The sequence below is a fragment of the Perca flavescens genome, chromosome 18, assembly GCF_004354835.1.
Source record: "Perca flavescens isolate YP-PL-M2 chromosome 18, PFLA_1.0, whole genome shotgun sequence".
NCBI classification, from domain to species: domain Eukaryota; kingdom Metazoa; phylum Chordata; class Actinopteri; order Perciformes; family Percidae; genus Perca; species Perca flavescens.
Genome location: NC_041348.1, coordinates 19677824 through 19697128, shown reverse-complemented (window position 1 = coordinate 19697128; position 19305 = coordinate 19677824). Strand labels below are relative to the sequence as shown.

General features: G+C 42.3%; 1 protein-coding gene across 5 annotated transcripts in view; it reads left to right on the top strand.

The window, feature by feature from the left end:
* The window catches only part of syne1a (spectrin repeat containing, nuclear envelope 1a), an 81633-nt gene that overhangs the window by 49745 nt on the left and 12583 nt on the right, over nucleotides 1-19305 (top strand). For 4 of the 5 annotated variants that reach the window (XM_028604457.1, XM_028604456.1, XM_028604455.1 and 1 more), the window contains 35 exons: nucleotides 135-235; nucleotides 491-641; nucleotides 869-997; nucleotides 1111-1284; nucleotides 1436-1651; nucleotides 1760-1861; nucleotides 1983-2102; nucleotides 2194-2394; nucleotides 2494-2667; nucleotides 2756-2887; nucleotides 3072-3268; nucleotides 3459-3591; nucleotides 3713-3895; nucleotides 4032-4181; nucleotides 4319-4495; nucleotides 5305-5460; nucleotides 5567-5722; nucleotides 5815-5985; nucleotides 6138-6271; nucleotides 6376-6580; nucleotides 7358-7540; nucleotides 7673-7819; nucleotides 7977-8131; nucleotides 8364-8511; nucleotides 8604-8698; nucleotides 8805-9039; nucleotides 9510-9704; nucleotides 10989-11114; nucleotides 12459-12614; nucleotides 13049-13207; nucleotides 13520-13686; nucleotides 16590-16752; nucleotides 17465-17652; nucleotides 18058-18208; nucleotides 18882-19064. In XM_028604457.1, coding sequence (XP_028460258.1) covers nucleotides 135-235; nucleotides 491-641; nucleotides 869-997; nucleotides 1111-1284; nucleotides 1436-1651; nucleotides 1760-1861; nucleotides 1983-2102; nucleotides 2194-2394; nucleotides 2494-2667; nucleotides 2756-2887; nucleotides 3072-3268; nucleotides 3459-3591; nucleotides 3713-3895; nucleotides 4032-4181; nucleotides 4319-4495; nucleotides 5305-5460; nucleotides 5567-5722; nucleotides 5815-5985; nucleotides 6138-6271; nucleotides 6376-6580; nucleotides 7358-7540; nucleotides 7673-7819; nucleotides 7977-8131; nucleotides 8364-8511; nucleotides 8604-8698; nucleotides 8805-9039; nucleotides 9510-9704; nucleotides 10989-11114; nucleotides 12459-12614; nucleotides 13049-13207; nucleotides 13520-13686; nucleotides 16590-16752; nucleotides 17465-17652; nucleotides 18058-18208; nucleotides 18882-19064 — 5613 coding nt within the window. Of the gene's footprint in view, nucleotides 1-134; nucleotides 236-490; nucleotides 642-868; nucleotides 998-1110; nucleotides 1285-1435; nucleotides 1652-1759; nucleotides 1862-1982; nucleotides 2103-2193; nucleotides 2395-2493; nucleotides 2668-2755; nucleotides 2888-3071; nucleotides 3269-3458; nucleotides 3592-3712; nucleotides 3896-4031; nucleotides 4182-4318; nucleotides 4496-5304; nucleotides 5461-5566; nucleotides 5723-5814; nucleotides 5986-6137; nucleotides 6272-6375; nucleotides 6581-7357; nucleotides 7541-7672; nucleotides 7820-7976; nucleotides 8132-8363; nucleotides 8512-8603; nucleotides 8699-8804; nucleotides 9040-9509; nucleotides 9705-10988; nucleotides 11115-12458; nucleotides 12615-13048; nucleotides 13208-13519; nucleotides 13687-14963; nucleotides 15250-16589; nucleotides 16753-17464; nucleotides 17653-18057; nucleotides 18209-18881; nucleotides 19065-19305 lie in introns of those variants that run through there. The other variant, XM_028604458.1, reaches the window with a different exon arrangement.

The window sequence follows — 19305 nt, the reverse complement described above, 5'->3', positions numbered from 1 at the left end:
AGTGCTATCGGGCTGAACAAGTCACATCTTGAAAAAGGGAATTGAATCCATTTCAGATAGGAAGTGGATCGTTTAGATAAATCTGATTTAACTCTTACATTTTATGGCCTAAATGCTGTATGTTGACCTCCTAGGAGCTGCAAGAGCAAGTAGCCGAACAGAGGAGGCTGCTCCAGTCTGTAGCCAGTGTTGGAGAGGAGTTACTCAGCCAACAGACCACACCAAATGGGGACAGGTACGTTTTCTCTTCTCTCTATTCTTCACACACTTAATTAGTTATCCCATGCACAGAATGGACAAACATTTCTCTGTCACACGTTCATTCTGTAATGAGGAGCTTCTGTGATATGAGTTTTGGTGTGATTGTATTTATTTTCATTTGTCTATTTGAAAAAAAGCTGTGCAAACATTTAATAACAATGGTAAAATAACACTCCAGGGACCAGATATATATGTCTATTTCGACAACTCACGCCTCTTCCCTCCACAGTGAGGTGTCCATCCCAGGAGGAGTGTTGCTGGAGTCGGAGACCTTGTCTCTTTTGGACCAGATTAGACAGCGCTGGGAAAACCTGAATAAAGATCAAAGCACGAAGCTGCAGCTCTCCCTCAGCTCCTTGGAACAGGACCAGTTTAGCCCGGTACACATGGCATAGATCATGGAGTGTGAAGTTTTTTTTTAATGAATGTTATTTTGTGTTTACTTTGACCTATGTTTTGAGTTGTCTTAAGATCATTACTTAAGACTGATTGCATTCTGTTGGTACTTTTCTTTTCTGTCATGTAATTTCACACCTTCATTGTTACATTTGCTGCCATTCTGACCTTCATATGTCTCTTTTGTCTCATTTGTCACATTTGTGCACAGGTCCTCCACCGGTCCCGTCTGTCCAGCCCCAGTGTGGTGTTTAGAGGCGTGTCTGCCAGCCAGGACTCTTGCTCTCCCAGAGCTTTGTTTGAAGGCTGCAGTCAGACTCTGGAAAGAATTGCCCATGAGGTGAAGCACAGATTTTTCCCAATGGGAATGGTTTCTGTGTCTTTAATAAAGAACAAAAACTTTGTTACAGCTTTTAATGTACTGAGTAAATATTCTATTGTTCTTCCTCACAGATGGCGGGTGGTGACAGTAAAATGGTAGCGTCTTTAGGAGAGACAACAGTCCAGCAGGAACTGTATGCTGCAGTTTCAGCAGCCTCCTCCTGGTTGGATGCTGCTGAGAATCAGCTGCTCTCTGGTCCTGTGCTGCTGTCTGAAGATACAGAGACACAACTTACAAATCTAGAGGTAATAAAGACACTATTGTATTGTATTGTAGCAACACTGCTAACAGATGTTGTTATAGCCACAATAGGTTGACTTAAATGGACAACACAAATAAAACTCTACTGGAATAAGTGTACTCCCTATGTTACTGACCTCAGCTCTTAATGTTCAGGGTCTGAATAAACAACTGAAGGTGATGACCAGGGAGGTAAACCAGTGCAGAGAACTTCTAGTTGGAGGAGCGGGCCGACTGTGTGGAGGAGAGGAGCAAGCCCTGATGGAGGACACACTAGAGGGCCTGCAGGAGAGGATGGGGCTGCTGGACTCCACCCTGGACCAACACTGTTACTCCATGAGGGACAGGCTGCAGGAACACTCAACCTTCCAGGTACAATGGCAAGAGTGTAAAACCACCATTCTGATTTTGATTAAACTTGGAGTATGAAGTATCTTTTTAGGAAGCTTGCTTAGTGTGAACATTGTTTCTGATTGCCAGAATGAACTGAGGATGCTGTTCACAGCTCTGAGTGAAAATAAACACCTGTTGCTACAGAAGATGGCTGTAACTATGGATAGACCTGCATCCAAACAGATAGAGGTATGATACTTAACAAGGACAGAAGGACAAAAGATACAAAATATAGAAATCCTACAGATGCAGTGAATTGGCAGAAGCTTCTGAGAAGACATTTTCATTAAATGAGTTGGATCTTTTGTAGACATTATCAGAGGTGGAGGACAGTCTGAGAGAGATTGAGCAGAGAGTGACTGAGCTGAAGACCAGAGCAGAGGGACTCCAATCTGACCAGATCTCCAACCAGGAACTTCTCAAACTACAAGTAATATCAAATTCTCTCAATTTATTTTTATCTTACACTGTGTCCGAGCACTATAATATCTCAAGACTGACATGTTGATGGTTTTGTGCAGGATGCATATGAGGAGCTGGTGCTGATGGTGGGCTCCAGGCGTAGCAGCCTGAACCACGGCTTGTCTCTCAAGGCTCAGTATGAAGCTGCACTTCATGACCTCACAGACCTGGTGGACACCGCCCAGGACAAGATGGCTGCCGATCAGAAGATGACTGTGGCTTCTGTCATAGAGGTCCAGATGTTACTGGACAAACACAAAGTAAGGAGGGTGATAAAAAGGGGTAGTGTTTCACTGAAATGCAGTATAATTGTTATTCATTTAGAAATGAACTTTCATCTATTTCTTCCTTAAATACAGGAGTTTTTCCAGGGTCTGGAATGCCATATGATCCTTACCCAGACATTCTACAGAAAAGTGTCTGGCCTGATTGCGCAGAGGGAAAACCAGGCCCTTGAGGAAACCATGGCCTTAGCCCACAATGTGCTCAAACAGGCCCACAGGAGGGGAGTGGAGCTGGAGGGCATACTAGAGGTGGGAATGAGTGATTAATAGAATGATAATTAGGAACATGTAGAATACAGTAGCTTAGCCACTCTCTACTTTCTCCCTTCTTTGACAGTCATGGAGCAGGCTTGTAGAAGACTACCAGGCTCTGTGTAGACAGCTGGAGGCTGTGGAGTGTAGCATCCCTACTGTAGGCCTGGTAGAAGAGACAGAGGAAAGACTTGTTGAAAGGATCGGCCTCTTCCAGGTAAGAAACTTTATAAAGACTGGACACACATAGATTCACAAATAAATGCATGCGGGACGTCCCCTATTCACATTGTGATGCATGCAGTATCACAATTTAATCTTACTTTCCCTAAAAGTTGTAGTCAAGCATGCTTGTTAGAATACTGAATTTGTAATTCATCAGTTCTACATCTTTCCTTTAGCGTCTGAAGGCCAGCCTGACGGAGCATCAGCCCCAGCTCTACCAGGTGCTGGAGGAGGGCAAGAGACTTCTTCTGTCTGTTGGCTGTTCAGACTTGGAGAACCAGCTCACCCAGCTGGGAGAACACTGGCTCTCCTCCACCACCAAGGTCAACAAGGAGCTGCACCGCCTCGATTCCACGCAAAAACACTGGAGCAGGTCAGGGTCTAACAATAGTCTGATTTTGTTTTGTTTGCCAGTGTGCCAAGAAATAAATCTCATATCAATTATGTAGCGGTGTGAGTCAGCCATCCTGTTTGTGTTCTGAATACAGAAAGAAATATACCTTTAATATTTTAGAAGCTGGCAGAACCAAAGTATCATATTGTGTGCTGTATATACATTTCAGATACCAGAGTGAGTCAGCAGAGTTGAGCCACTGGTTACAGTCTGCTCTGGACCAGCTAGAGTTCTGGACGACCCAGTCAGTGACAGTGCCTCAGGAGCTAGAAACCGTCAGAGACCACCTCTATGCCTTCCTGGTTAGTTTGGTTATCACACGAGCAGCAAAAATATGCCAAACACCTAATAATAACATCTATATTATTAATTAATACAAAATTAGATTCCAACTTTTCTCATTGTCATTTTTGTTTGTGATAGGAGTTTTCCAAAGAGGTGGATGCTAAGTCGTCTTTGCGTTCATCTGTGCTGAGTACAGGCAACCAGCTTCTGCGATTGAAACGAGTAGATACAGCTGGTCTCAGGACGGCGCTGGGCCAAATCGACACTCAGTGGGCTGAGCTGTTGACTCGTATTCCTGTAGTACAAGAGAAGCTACACCAGGTCTGAGAACAGCAGCTGTTACACTAGTGGTTGTCAATTCTCGCACAATTTCTCTTCTCAAGAGGTGTTGTCCTTGTTGATGATACTGTATTTTGGCTTTTTATAACATTGGAACCCCTCTGCTCTCATCCCTTAGTTGCAGATGGAGAAACTGGCATCCCGGCACGCCATTACAGAGCTGATGAGCTGGATTTCTCTCATGGAGAACATTATAAAGGAGGACCAGGACAAAATCATGGGAGCTGTAGGCTCAGAGGTGGTCCAGGACTTCTTGCAGAAGTATAAGGTAGAAAACTGTTATCTGTTAACACCCAAAGAGTTCAATAGTTGTATCATTCTGGTCAAGCTGCAAAAACATGTTATGTATGACATGACTTTTCTCTATTTTCCTCTTTCACATCATGTCTCATTTGTATTTTACAGGGTTTCCGCATAGATCTGACCTGTAAGCAGTTGACTGTGGACTTTGTAAACCAGTCAGTGCTGCAGATCAGCAGTCAGGATGTGGAGGGAAAGCGCAGTGACAAAACAGACTTTGCTGAGAAGCTGGGAGCTATGAACAGACGGTGGCAGATACTCCAGGGGCTCGTTGCTGAAAAGGTACTGTTTCAGTCACTGTGTAGTCAAGAATTAGACCTGAAGGTTTTCTTCTTATATTTTAATACTGATAGTATATGTAGTCTATTGAAGAAATAAATTCCCCAGTGTGTGCTATATTGATTGAGAAAGTGAATTCTCCTCTTGCAGAGCAGTGGCAACTGTGGCTACATGCACCTGGATTAATTACCTTTTAACTTATCATAAAACACACTCCACATTCCTATCCATGTAAACACACAGTAATGCACATACAGCCCAGTAAGAGCTGTCATCTGCGACAGTATCCAGCGAAAACTGCCCACACTGACATTCATTGCAGCAGAATGATTCAGTTTCTGTTGGCATCAAAGGGGAATTTAAACAAAGGCTCGCTCTCTGCAGCTCAGGTTCTGGAGGCTCCTCACTGCAGCTTTCATCTGCCACTCTCTGACTGAATATGGCTGAATATCCATCAGTCAGTCAAAACATTGTAAAATGTACACTCTAAAAAGATCTCGTCCATAATATCCTCTCGCTGATGGAAACATAGCTAGTTTACAATACAAGAGAAGAGGACAAGGAAGTATGTGAACAGCAATGCGCGCCGCGATCTAGCACTCTGTAGTTTTTCCATACACCAATGACGTCACTGGAGGACGGAAGTAGAGCAGATTTTGCAGCTGTGGTTGAGACCCAGAGACACAGAGAACATTGGAAAAAACTGCAGGCTTTTTTTTCACACCATATCCCTAACCCAGATAGGTAGAGATAAGGTTGAAAATTGCCAAATTATCCCTTTAAGTTTGTTCTGAATTCTGTTTGAATTTTAGATTCAGCTTTTGGAAGGACTTTTGGAAGGTTGGTTGGAGCATGAAAATGGAGTTCAGGCCTTGAAAACCTGGCTCACTCTACAGGAGGATAAACTGAAGAAGAGACACAGGATAGAGGATGTAGCATCGGTGCAGAATGCACTTAAAGACTGTCAGGTACACATAGTGTATACTATACAGCACTGCTAAGCATGCCACACACAATTCAGTTTTTATTATGTCTATATTTATGACAATAAAAACAATGATTTGTTTGTTGCAGGAGTTGGAGGACTTGGTGAAGGAAAAAGAGAAGGATCTAGAGAAAGCAGAGGAGCGAGGAAACACTCTTATCCAGGATAAGAAAGGAGCCGCCTGCTCTGTTGTCAAGGAGACCCTCAAAGGACTGAACCAATCCTGGGCTCATTTGGACCACATGGTGAGCTTCTTGGATCCTTTACCCTCATGGTCTACATTTTCCAATTGTGGTTTAAACCACTTATAAGTTTTGTCTCCCATCCTTCCTATCAGATAAGTCAGATGAAGGTAAGCCTGCGGTCGGTGCTGGAGCAGTGGACGCTGTACCGGCGAGCTTCAGAGGAAATTAATGGTTACCTGATGGAAGGGAGGTACTCTGTGTCCAGGCTGCGCCTCCTTAATGGGTCTCTAGAGGCAGTACAGCAGCAGGTGGAGAGTCTGGAGGTGAGGAATGCAGATGTGTGCAGAGTGGCACAGACCTGAAAAAACTTCTACACATTGTTCAAAAGACAATCTTGAGGTAATAAATAGAATGTGTTGAGAGACAAAAGACATTGAAGATGAAATCAACTTTACTTTTGGTCTGTGTTTTTAAGAACCTGCAGGAGGAGATGGATAAACAGGAGAGCAGCCTGAGGAAGTTTGGCTCTGTAACACACCAGCTACTGACAGAGTGCCACCCATCTGTGGCTGAAACACTCAACACAGCCCTCCGGGATGTCAACATTAGGTAGGGATAACAAAAATCAGTCCCTGAGTGCCTTCAAATGAAATTGTAGCAACTTCTGAGGTGAGGTCAATGTCTAACAGTATGTTTCTCCCCCTCTGTTATAGGTGGAACAGTCTACTAGAGCAGATCTCAGAGCAGCTGAGGAGCAGTAAAGCCCTGCTGGGATTGTGGCAGCACTACAGGTCATTGTGTGGCCAGTGTGTGTCAGCAGTTCAGAAACAGGAAGAACGTGCTGATCGCCTGCTAAAGAGCGCCACCGACAGGGAGATCACAGAGGAGGAGAGCAGTGCCTGGATAATGGACTGCAATGTGGGTAGAGATGGGAGAGTGTAACACAGAAATCCAGTATATGACTTTATGAACGTTTTTTTCAGACAGATGTTGGAGCTTACCCTCAGCCTTCTTTATGGGATTTTGTGAATAAGCTCCGAAACGGCTTGTCAGCTCACTATGAGGATTCACAAAGCCTCTATCCCCACTGCAGAATACCAAATTGCACCCTGCCCTTTTGTCTGCTTGAATGTCGATTCACAGCACAATCTGACAAAAGCCCTTTGAAAAGGATGCTGCAAATGGAAAGACAGGCCCCTGATTTACACTACAGGGGTCCCCCCGGTGTCGCGCTGGGCTTTTAGGGCCATGCTGGGCGATGTCTAGTCATACTGTCCTAATACTGTAAGCAGACCTATTTTGACTGAGGATCACTGATGCAAACTGTTGCTAGAAACTAAGTAGTTGAGAACTCTTACATGGGCTGTACTTTCTGGAAAGCTATGTACAATAGAGCTTTACACAAAACCTTTAGCAAAAGGATCACATGGCTCTCTTTGGGTTTGGCAAATGGAGCCCTTTCAAAACCCACTATTAAATATAAAAACATGCATCAGTTTCTCTTGAATTCTGAGATTTAGGATATGCCAAGGCTCACCTTGCTAAATTTTCTTTGTCTTTCATTGCCTTTAGCATTGAAAATGCAGTCCTGTTTTCCCTGTGCCATAAGTGTACATGTAAAAAACATTACTTTTTCTAACTTCTCAAAGCATTCAGTAATTCTGTTCCTAATCTCTGATGACATTACTTTTGCAGGCGTGCCTTGGTGACCAGACCTCAGTGCAGCAGTCCCTCCAGCAGCTGCAGGCTTTAGGGGAACAGCTGAAGAGCCAAGTTGCCGCCTCCTCCTTGGCAGCCCTACAGTCCGACCACCTGTCACTCACACATCGCCTAGCAACACTGGAGCACGGCCTACACAGGCAGCAGGAAGTACTTCAGGTAGGAAAGCAGGGATTGGTGGGCATGGGCTGAATGATATACACATCACTGTTTCCTATATAAAACCCCAATATATGAATACAGTAAGCCTTCACTTCTGTATATTCACTGTGTCTGTGTGACGATTTGTAGTCTGGATCTCAGGCCTGTGAGGGTTTCATAGAGCAGTTGGACATACTGATCCATAAGGCTGAAGAGGCTGAGGAGGTGCTGAAGGAGTCTGACCCAGTTGGCTCTCCAGAGCTCACTGTGGTCCAGACACGTATGGAAAAACTGAAGGTATGAAAAACGTTGCTGTCTAGGTTACTGCTGTATTATCTGTGTTTATGACGACCAAAAGTGTAATTATATTCATTAGATTTAGAATTAGAATTTGATGGACAAAGCATGTTCGTTAGACTGTCCTACTGAAAAACGTGGAATAATGTCTTTCCAGGTTCACCTGTTGAAGCTGAGCAGTCTGTCTCCAGACCTGGAACGTGTTAATGAGTTGGTGTACAGACTGCCAGTCAGTGACAGAGATGTTAAACGGCTGCAAAGTCTCAACAGAGCGTGGACCACTCACTCCGCTCACCTCACTGAGAGGTTCAGGTGCCTGAAACCTTCAAGTTTCACTTGTTTAAATAAATATAAGAAATAGCATTCATTCTCTTTTCTATTGTATAACTTCATAATGACATACTTTAAGAAAGTGAAAGTGTAAAAAACCTATTAATTACATAAGTAGTGACAACGTGTAAAATTCTTAATATAAAGCGGCACTCATCTTTTTCTATGTTAATGTTGTTCATGTTCCAAACGACTTCCCTCTGTCCCTCTTTAGTAAACTGCAGGCAGTGTTGCTCCAGCAGCAGAGTTTCCTCCAGAAGTGTGAGGCGTGGATGGACTTTCTGTCTCAGACTGAACAGAAGCTGGCTGCTGAAATCTCAGGAAACTACCAGAGTCTGCTGGAGCAGCAGAGAGACCATGAGGTCAGAGAAGCATTAAAAGTGCATATGTACTAAGACAGCATTTCTTTTTTTATTTACAGTGTTGTTATTAATATATTTATATTTGCTTATAGTTGTTCCAGGCAGAGATGTTCAGCAGGCAACAGATTCTCTACTCCATCATCAATGATGGCCATCATATGTTGGACCAGGGACAAGTGGATGACAGGTAAACAGACACACACAATCCTACAGTATATAACAATTTTCCCTCTCTAATGAAAATTCAGTTGTGAGCAGGATACATGCTATTCCCACTCTTCTCCCCCTAACAGAGATGACTTCAGTGTAAAGCTGGCCTTGCTAAGCAATCAGTGGCAGGGTGTAGTGAGGCGGGCCCAGCAGCGAAGGGGCATAATTGATAGTTTGATCCGCCAGTGGCAGAACTACCGGGAGATGGCAGAGAAGCTGCTACAGTGGCTTCAAGAAGTGACCCGTGATCCAGATGTACATCAGCGAGGAGAACCAGTCGCCCTGCAGCAGGCCAGAAACCTGTTAGATCAGATACTGGTAGGTTTCAACACTATGGAGGAGCTTTTAAGGTCCTTCACTCAGCACCTTCTTCAAATTTCTTATCTTCTTTGAAATTAGCTTATCTAAATATGTATGCTTTATTATCTTTGTAAGGCACAATTCTAATTCAAATGAATTTCAAGTATTTAGCAGGTGCATGAGGTTGGAGATGGGTACAGTCACTGACACTCCCACTTCGCCCTAAACTAATTCTCATTTAAAACGTTTGCATCATTTATGAAGACACTGGAAGAGGACTCTGAGCTCATTTAAATAATGCAGAGTTAAATCTTTTCAAAACCACCTCTTGTTGCTCTTCAAACATTATATTTTAATTTAACACAAAATTGCCGTAAGCAAATCTAAAGCTCCTACTAATAAATAATAAACACGCCCTTTTCCAACCTTAGACTCCCGTAGTAAACCTGTACCCCCTCTGCCCACTGTCCCTATCTCTGCTCCTCCAGCTGAGGGAGCGAGTGCTGCAGAGGCAGCAGGGAGGCTATATTCTGACGGTGGAGGCCGGCAGGAGCCTACTGCAGTCAGCTGACGCCAGGGCCGAGTCCACCCTTCAGACAGAGCTGATGGACATTCAGGAGAGGTGGAGGCACGCCCACCACCGCCTGGACCAGCAGAGGAGGGAGCTGCATGGCTTGCTCAAGGTAAGACAAAAGTACACCTGGAATAATAGTGAACATGTATTCATAGTTCTTTTTTTGGTTTGTTATTTTAGTCCTTTCTTATCCAAGCCATAGTAAAAACATATGACAACATAACATAAAGGCAGTGTCTTTTTAATTTTACCCTGATTATTTCCTCTCATTGTTCTATGATTAGGTTCATATACTCATTGGCATGCAACATTAGAAAAGTAGATTTTTTTAACCTTATACATAGATGGTAGTTTTTATAGTAAAGACTGATCAGTGCTGTATTATGGGACATTCTGCGCTATTGCAGGTATGTGAATCCTCATTTGAGCCCAGTCTGTGTTGAAGGCTAAGCTAGCTGTGTCTCTACAATTCTGCAGTGTGAAGGTGCTGTTAAGGGTGCCGAGCCCTTAATGAGCGTCCCCGATTGTACATGCAGGACACTGAAACCACATGAATTATGCAATGCTGCATCTTAAGTCCTGAAGAAAGTACAGAGATGGAGCATACTAACTTCTGTCTTCAGATACATTTCTAAGCATCTGCGTACACACGCGCTGAAGCATTACAAAATGGCAAAAATGCACAAAGATAATAGTGCCAGCCCACACGCACACACACACACACACACACACACACACACACACACACACACACACACACACGTATGAGTGTGGACGCTGTCCAGTGAGCTGTAATGATTTGAACCCTGCAAGGTAGATTTTGCAGACTGGCATAGTGCCCTGTTTTGAATGGTACTGAGTGACGCAGTTTAAAAGATGCATCTGGGAATTTTTTTTTGAACATGGTTCTCTCCTCTCTTCCTCCTAATCTTATTCTCCCATGATCTTAGTTTTTCTCTCTTTCCTCCTTGGTTTGCACTAAGAGCGGCAACTGTAGCTATTCTAGTCTGATCCTGGCTGTTCTTTTACAATGACTCTTGCTTCAGGTATGCCACTTTGCTGCACTATTTCTTACCAAATATTACCCCATTTTATCCTGAATTGGATCGTTATTCAGACTCTAAAAATAGCTGTAATCTGTGCCCTTTGGAGCAGAACCTCCTTTATGAAGCTGTGTTAATTCTCTTCTTTGGCTGTTGGATTGTTACTGTATCACTGTTTCTCATGGGGTTGCGTGCGAGGTTCGGGGCTGAGTGAATTGTCTACGGCATGACAATTGGTGTGTGCGTATGTCTGTTTATTCTGCAGTTCACCTGTACTAATGCTGCAGGAAGAATATTTTGTGTGTGTTCATGCTCTAATTCTTATTGTGTGCATCTTTGTGTGTACGTAGAACTGGGAGCGATGTGAGAAGGGCATAAATGCATCACTGGAGAAGCTAAGGGCCTTCAAGAGGAAGCTGTCCGTGCCACTGCCTGATCACCACGAGGAGCTGCACTCAGAGCAAATCAGATGCAAGGTGAGGAGAATCTAATACACACATTAAAAATGCTTTCTTCCTTCCAGGTTAATTTTTTTGCATCTATGTATTATACATGTACACATGCTTACTCTCTCTGTCTCTCTTGGTCTGTCTCTCTTTTACACACACACACACACACACACACACACACACACACACACACACACACACACACACACACACACACACACACACACACACACACACACACACACACAGACTTCTCCTCCCTTTATCACTTAATCTGGCTATGGGGACAAACAGATAAACAGACAGACCAGAAGCAAAAAAACAAAACAAACTTTATCGGTCAGCTGCTGTCTCATTGCTTGACCTTGTTTGTTCGGTTTTCAGACTGTTGGTATAAATGTTAGTCTTTATCCAATTAAAAAAATTATACTTGTTATATTTGTAGTCTTGCATATAATTTGTTTTCTGTATTTATTTTTCGAAAACTAGCCTGTCCTAATCAAGACGTTTTAATATGGCTCAGGCTGAAATGAAATTATTTTCCTTGTTTGTTCCCACAGCAGTCTCACATCTAATTTTTGTGTGTTCAAATTCACATTATGATAATTTGCAGATTGTTGTTAACCACTGGACACTGTATGCAGTCATGTTTCATGCATGACATGTCCTCAACTCCTCAAGGAGGAAAGGGCTGTTAGAGTAGCTGCACATACTGTAGTTCGCATTAGCTGAGGAGAGAGAGGGGGTGGGGGGAGAGAGGAGAGAGAGAGAGAGAGAGAGAGAGAGAGAGAGAGAGAGAGGGTGCATGCGCATGAGAGAGAGAAACAGCATCTCTGCTTGCAGTGGGGGTGTTTTTGTATATGCGTGTGTGCTTCCTTTTGTGCGCGTCACATAATGGAGACATTCTCCAGGTCCACAAATGATTACACGGCAGCAAAACCGTCACAGTGACGGAGGAGGAGGAGAAGATGCAAGGTTTGATGTGTCTGTTACCTTATCTTGCCTTTAACCTTGACTGACAATCTTTTATTTCAATATATAAAATAATAATAATAATAATAAATGTAACATGTTAGTGCTTTACGCTTTTTTCAGAAAATCTTAGTCATTGCATTTAGAAGAATGTTTCATGCAACATGTTTTGTTGTAATATTCATCAATCGTCATTGTCAGTTTACCGTTTGCTTTTGCTCATCACTATTTCTGAGGGTGCAGCAGCTGCAGCTTCAGTGGTTCTGCTCTGTGGTTTTCCTGCTCTGTTTGACTATGGCTGTCAGTTAGTAGGCTAGTCTAAGTGTATCTTTGCATTTAAGGTTAGGGTCACCTCTCTGTGTGTTGTAAATCATCTCTTATCATGTCATCTGGATACAGGAGTTGGAGAGCAGTGTGGAGGGCTGGACCGATGACCTCACTTCCTTGTTCCTGCTGAGGGACTCCTTGGAGGGTGTGGTCAGTGCAGATGACATCACAGTCCTACAGGAACGCCTCCAACTGCTACAGCGCCAGTGGGGGGAGGTCTGCCACCAGGTAGATTCACACAGTACACTTGACCATGATTCTTTTTCTTGAGTGTTTTAAAAGGCTGATGTTATTTTATTTCCCAATAAGTACTCAAAGTGCTTTGTCTGTGTAATCTCAGCCAAAAGTGTTATTGTGAGATGTGTGTTACTGTGAAGGAGTGTTTTGTTAAGATTGAGAGAGGTTTAAAAGAATTAACAGGACTGGGCATAGTCTTGTTGCTCCTTCAATAGGTTTTTGTTTTTTAGCATTAGGTGTTCACTCAGACCCCTAATTATTTTTAGTTTATCTTCCACCAATTCTGTTCCCCAAATCTTTCCCATTACTTAACCCCCAAATTGTCACAAATTTTTAATATTTTTACTCTTTTCTCATCAACCCTTTCCATGTCTTTTCTCTCGTATCCTTCCTTCCCCCCTCTGTCCTCCCCTTTGTCCCCTCAGCTTTCCCTGCGCAGGCAGCAGGTGAGCGAGAAGTTGAATGAGTGGGCAGTGTTCAATGAGAAGAACAAGGAGCTATGTGAGTGGCTCACACAGATGGAGAGCAAGGTCTCTCAGAATGGAGACATCAGCATTGAGGAGATGATCGAAAAGCTGCGCAAGGTGATTTAACACACAGACGCACAACAAAAAACGTACCTGAAAAGCACATTTGTTGAAATTAATAAACACAATACATCTATGCATGCAGAAGTGCACTCGGTACAACCAGAGTCAAATTGTTTTGACATTTCCAGATCTTGGTCACTGCTAAGCACTGAGTGATTGATTTACTTACACATTTTATTTACTGCCCAAATCATACCTAACATCAGTTTTATCAGGATGCTTTAATGCACAGTTGCATGGACACACATATACTGTACACCACACTCATGCCTCTATATGTTAACCTGCTTGGTGTCTGTCTCCCAGGACTACCAGGAGGAGATCAGTGTAGCTCAGGAGAATAAGCAACAGCTGCAGGTTATGGGCGAGCGCCTGGCCAGGTCCAGCCAAGACAGCAAGGCGGCCGAGATCCAACACAAACTCAGCAAAGTCAGCGAGCGCTGGCAACACCTGCTGGACCTCATCGCTGCCAGGTGGGTGTACAAGACTCTCAAGAGCAGATGGAAAGTGTTTAATAGTACAGTTTGAGTGGGTTCTGTGAAGATGGAGGGGAAACCCAAAAAAACTAAAGTCAAATATTATTTGTTTACTTACAAGCTATCTAGTTTCGCTTTATTTCGGGGTCTGATAAATGAAAAGAAATACATAAATAGTCCTCAGTGTATCATTATTTGGATGAAAAGACAATGGTAACTTTGTCACAATGCTTACTCTTCACTCTTCACGCCCCCCGCTGCATTACTCCTCTTATTGGAGAAGAGTTTTAATTAGTGAAGGCATGCCTTGGCCTCAGTTCGTTACCATGGTATTCTTCATGACACATGATGGGGAATTCATTTTCCCACAATGCTGCTGAGGTATTTTTTTGAGTTCCTTGCTGTTGGGCTTCCACTTAGTGGAGCTGCAAACCAAGCAGAGAAAGGTCACATTCTTCATCCCACCTCAACAATCTCCTTTTGTCTTCATCTACCTTTTAGGCATTCTGGACGCTTCCACTTACCAGGGTTGGAACCAGTCTTGTACTAACTGAGTGTAGAGTAGTTGGCGACATAGTATTCTTTCTCATTTTTGTGTTGATTAACATGAAAAATATGGAAAACATAAACTCCTCTTTCTGTATGTTGTGAATGGAAAGTGACCTGACCCAAACTTTGACTCTATCTACCCAAGCTGCCCCTTCCCCCCGGCAGTGTTCCGGCTGTTGCCCTCTGGGACTTTAGTGGATGAGGGAAGAAAGGGGAGAACAGTGTCTGACCTCATGCAGACAGCTGCACTCACTTTGTCTCTTATATCCGTCCTTTACTAAAAACCAACAGGACAGACAGTTTTTAGCTGTCACAGAGTGCAGAATACTTTAAAATGTTGTGTTTTCTTTAGAATTTTGATTTTGTGGATTCATTTATTGTTTCTGTAGTTTTACATTTTCTGAGGAAACAAGAATCTATTATTCTTCTGCAGACATGTTCTACTGGAAAACGTTACTTTTTGTTGTGCACTATCTATTGAGATTTACTCACAGTTTATAGTCCCTTTGGTGTAAACTTGGTGTATGATACTCAGACACAGGCTAGCTCTGCGGCACATGCCTCTGACTGGAAGTCTCTTTTTAGAAACAGCAGCACTTGTCACTCTCAGGCACTCACACTCACACTCACACTCTCACACACACACACACACACACACACACACACACACACACACACACACACACACACACACACACACACACACACACACACATACACTCATGTCTGTTTGGGGTCCACTTTTTTAACCTTGGAGAGCAACAGTTGATAAGTCACAGTTGTGCCACCCCACCACTACCTGCTTACCATCCCCTTCTGCACAGACAGAGTTTAGAGAAAGTCCCATGTGGAGCACGCAGACGAAAGAGAAGAGTGTTTGGATCGACACCGTTGCGCTTCCTGACGTTGTCTTTGGGAATTCCACACCCCCATGGTTTTGGATTTAGGGACGGATAATATGGCTGGATGCCTGAGCGAGGATCTACCGGACTGTGACTGCGATGTCAACAGGCAGGACAAACTTGAGAATTGATGTTGAAACCATTTTTGAAGACTGCACTGTACACAACAACAGTCTACAAAAAAGAAGCCTTATGTTCTTTCCTCATGCAGAGCTAATTTTTCTCATGCACTTTACATTATGTTACATTGTGTTTTTAATCAGCTCCTGCTATGTAGGATAATCATTTCTAGAATTATTTATGTGGATTGCTACAGCAACACTATAAGAATGTTAGTTAGATAATGTTATAAGAGCTAGTGTGTAAAAATATTTTTTTAAGTGTTGTTTTAACTAGTCTGGGTTTCCAGCATTGGACGTTACCACACACAACTGTACAATAAGACAATAGCAGGAGTCATACTGTCGCTCTTAGTGTGAGTGTAGCATAATTGTTTGATTGACAATGAATGACAACTAAACTAACCTGACCCATTGAAGCTGTGCAACCTCATACAATAGGTTTAAACAAATGCCTACACATTTTAATTATTTGCAGTTTGTATTTCACCAAAGACTGGTGTGTGCAGTGGATTATGTGTGATGCAATGCAGTATATTACCATGTAATGTAAACAGTCAAACTACTGTATCCTACAGTATGTGACATTGTAAGATGCCTCATAGCAGATTTAGGAATTTTGAGGATACCATGCAGCACATAATGCCACAGCACATTAGAGCTCCAGTGATAGTAGAGTAGATGTGCTAAACGTGTCTGCTGTTTTAAGATTATGGTCTTTTTATGTCATATTGAATAGCCAGCCACAGTTCTTTTGGTAAGACAGTGAGAGTTGCATTGCTTTGTTGGGTGGAGAGTTGGGCGTTAAGCTGACTGGATGTTGGCTAATTTAAACATGTTTCACATATCATTGATTGCAGTAAGGGTAAGGGTTTGGAAATGTCAAGCATTTGCCAAGCCAAAATGGTTCCCAGTTGTTGTGTAATTTCAAGTAAGGATTCATCACTTCCCAACAAAAATATCTGTGCCGATCTGAAATAATACTCATAACTGATACTCATGTTACTCTTCTGCTCCGTTTAGCTGAACATGGCACTCTTTAACTCTTTGTTATTTTGTGTCTGCAGATGAAAGAGTGCTTTTTGTTGGAAATGTTTTTGTTTTCATTCTTACTTTCAGATTTTACAATCAGATGAAAATCTGTGTTCAGTATGGTTCTCTAGTGAATTAAGAAAAATGTCCTTTTCTGCATTATTTTTGGTTTGTTGTTGAGAAAGTTGTACAAGAATCTGTCAAGGAATTTCTCCCTTACCACACTTTCTTCCTTAGTGTTTACAGTTGTCCCATGTGTTGACTCTGACTCACTCTCTGACTCTGGTTTCTCTACCAGGGTGAAGAAGTTGAGGGAGACCCTGGTGGCGGTGCAGCAATTAGACAAAAACATGAGCAGCCTGCGTTCATGGCTGGCTCACATCGAGACAGATTTGTCCAGGCCCATTGTCTACGAAACCTGCGACGACCTGGAGATTCAGAGGAAACTCAACCAGCAACAGGCTAGTGGGACAACACACAAACAGTCCTGCACTACAAAAATGTGAAGCAGAACAGCTTATTGATATATCAAAGGGCCTTTGTGTAACCACATCCCCCTGTAAGAGTTAAAAAAAAGAAAGAAATTTTGCAGTGTTTGACCAATATGTTGTAATGACATCCTGTCTTGCACACATACTACAAGACATATGCACACTCAGATGTACAAGCACCTTCACAGACACAAACAAGCACACATACTTTGTGATTATGTACTTTTCTGTAAATACTAAATAACAGCAGAACAATATGACTCAAACTGAGTTGGTGGCAAATGAGTGACACTGAATCACAGGAGGAAATCACAGCATGACTAATGCATACATATCTGGCTGTTTGTTTAAAGCTAGCCTACAGTCAGTATCATTATGTCTCTTGCTGCCAAGATGCCGCTCTAAATGTGGACTGGATTCTAACACCCCACTGACCTCCTTCCTCTCCAGAGCTGCAGAGTTAGCTAACACATGCAATTACTGTACTTAAGCAGGCAGATTGTGTTCCTTCTGTACACTATTGTAGATTTAATTTATGGCATAAAAGACACATGGAACAAAGCCAGGAAGGCGGGTCAGCAGACATCAAGCTACATTTAACAACATTTAAAGAATGCTAAATGCTACACATACAAACTTTAAGTGCTGCAAAAATTAAGTTTTTATTATGACTGACTTACAGGAGCTGCAGAGGGACATAGAGAAACACAGCACAGGTGTGGCGTCAGTGTTGAACCTGTGTGAAGTCCTGCTCCACGACTGTGACGCCTGCTCCACAGAGACAGAGTGTGACTCCATCCAGCAGGCCACCAGAGGGCTGGACAGACGCTGGAGGAACATCTGTGCAATGTCCATGGAGAGGAGGCTCAAGTCAGTGCCTCTTTGATAAATTCAGTCTTGTATATACATTATCTGCATTCATATACATGCACCAGTGCTATCTTTTATGGTGTATGGTTAAAGACTTATCAAAGTTGCACTTTTACATTTAATCATACATAATTGAGATGCTTATATGAAAGATTTGGCCAACTGTCCTAAATGAACAATCCAATATGTTATATATATATATATATATATATATATATATATATATATATATATATATATATATATATATATATATATATATATATACAGATGCACTTGATGCCAACCAAATCCTGATATTCAGCATACTGAACTGTAGTGAATATACTACGGCTAATCATACAATCATATGTTTATATTTAAGAAAATCTAGCCATGACATTACTGAACATTTTTTCTGTGCAGGATTGAAGAGACGTGGCGGTTGTGGCAGAGGTTTCTGGATGATTACTCCAGGTTTGAGGATTGGCTGAAGACTTCCGAAAGAACCGCAGCTCTGCCGAACTCCTCTGGAGTTCTGTATACTGTCGCTAAAGAAGAGCTTAAAAAGTTTGACGTGAGTGCATTTAACTTGTATTATGAGAATGTGGAGTAAATGACTGAGCTGCAGTTGCACAGTGTTTGCATGTACTGTATACATAACTGTATTTGTAGCAAACTTCATAAAATGAACACAGAGCCAAATGCATTTCTTGTTTTAAACATAATGTTTTTTATAAGTTCATGCTTTGATGTTTTTAAAGTTTCCTGTCATACATTTGCATTTCTCCATGTAAGCAAAATACATTTCAAGACAGAGACACTGTCACTGCAGGGTAGAGGAAATAAAGTGTTTCATATTCCTTAAACTCGTCTGCACTGGTCTGCTCAGCTGCCGCAGTTCATCACTGTGCACGTGCACATTCCTGCTAGCTGACTGTCTGGCCTGTGTCATTGGGATCTGCACTGTTTGTGCCTGATTGGAAAGTTAAATATAGATTAACTTTGCATATTTCAGGATTTTGAGCTTTAACATTTATTGACCTCTTATTAATTAGTGTACCATTTATTTTTTGGTTATAGTTTGTTTTAGTTTTTTTCTCAGTGTAAAACAGAAAAAAAGGTGTTTATAGATTATATGGGCCATCTGTAGTCTTTGTTAATTGTTTGTTTTCTTTGTGCATGCACATAAAAACGTTTTAATAAAAATATAATATTGTATGTGTGTTTCCAAATAAATGTTGTTGCAGGCCTTCCAGCGTCAGGTGCAGGAGTGCCTGACCCAGCTGGAGCTCATCAACAAACAGTACCGTCGCCTGGCCCGGGAGAACCGCACTGACTCCTCCTGCCGACTCAGGGAAATGGTGCATGATGGGAACAGGCGATGGGATAACCTGCAGAAGAGAGTGGCCGCCATCCTACGCAGGCTCAAGGTAACATTGTCTTTGATTGTTAGGTCAACGACTGAAGTTTGCAAGAGTTAGTTACAGTATACAGCTGATTTACTCTTAATTAGTTCTAAAAAAACGCTTGTTCTATTATTACATTTGGCCACATGTAGTATTTATAAACTATGTCCATATTAAATATCCAATAATATCTTCCTACTTCAGTCCATTCACTTTATTAAATTAATGAATTTCCTGAATTTATTGAGAAACAACATATGTCTTT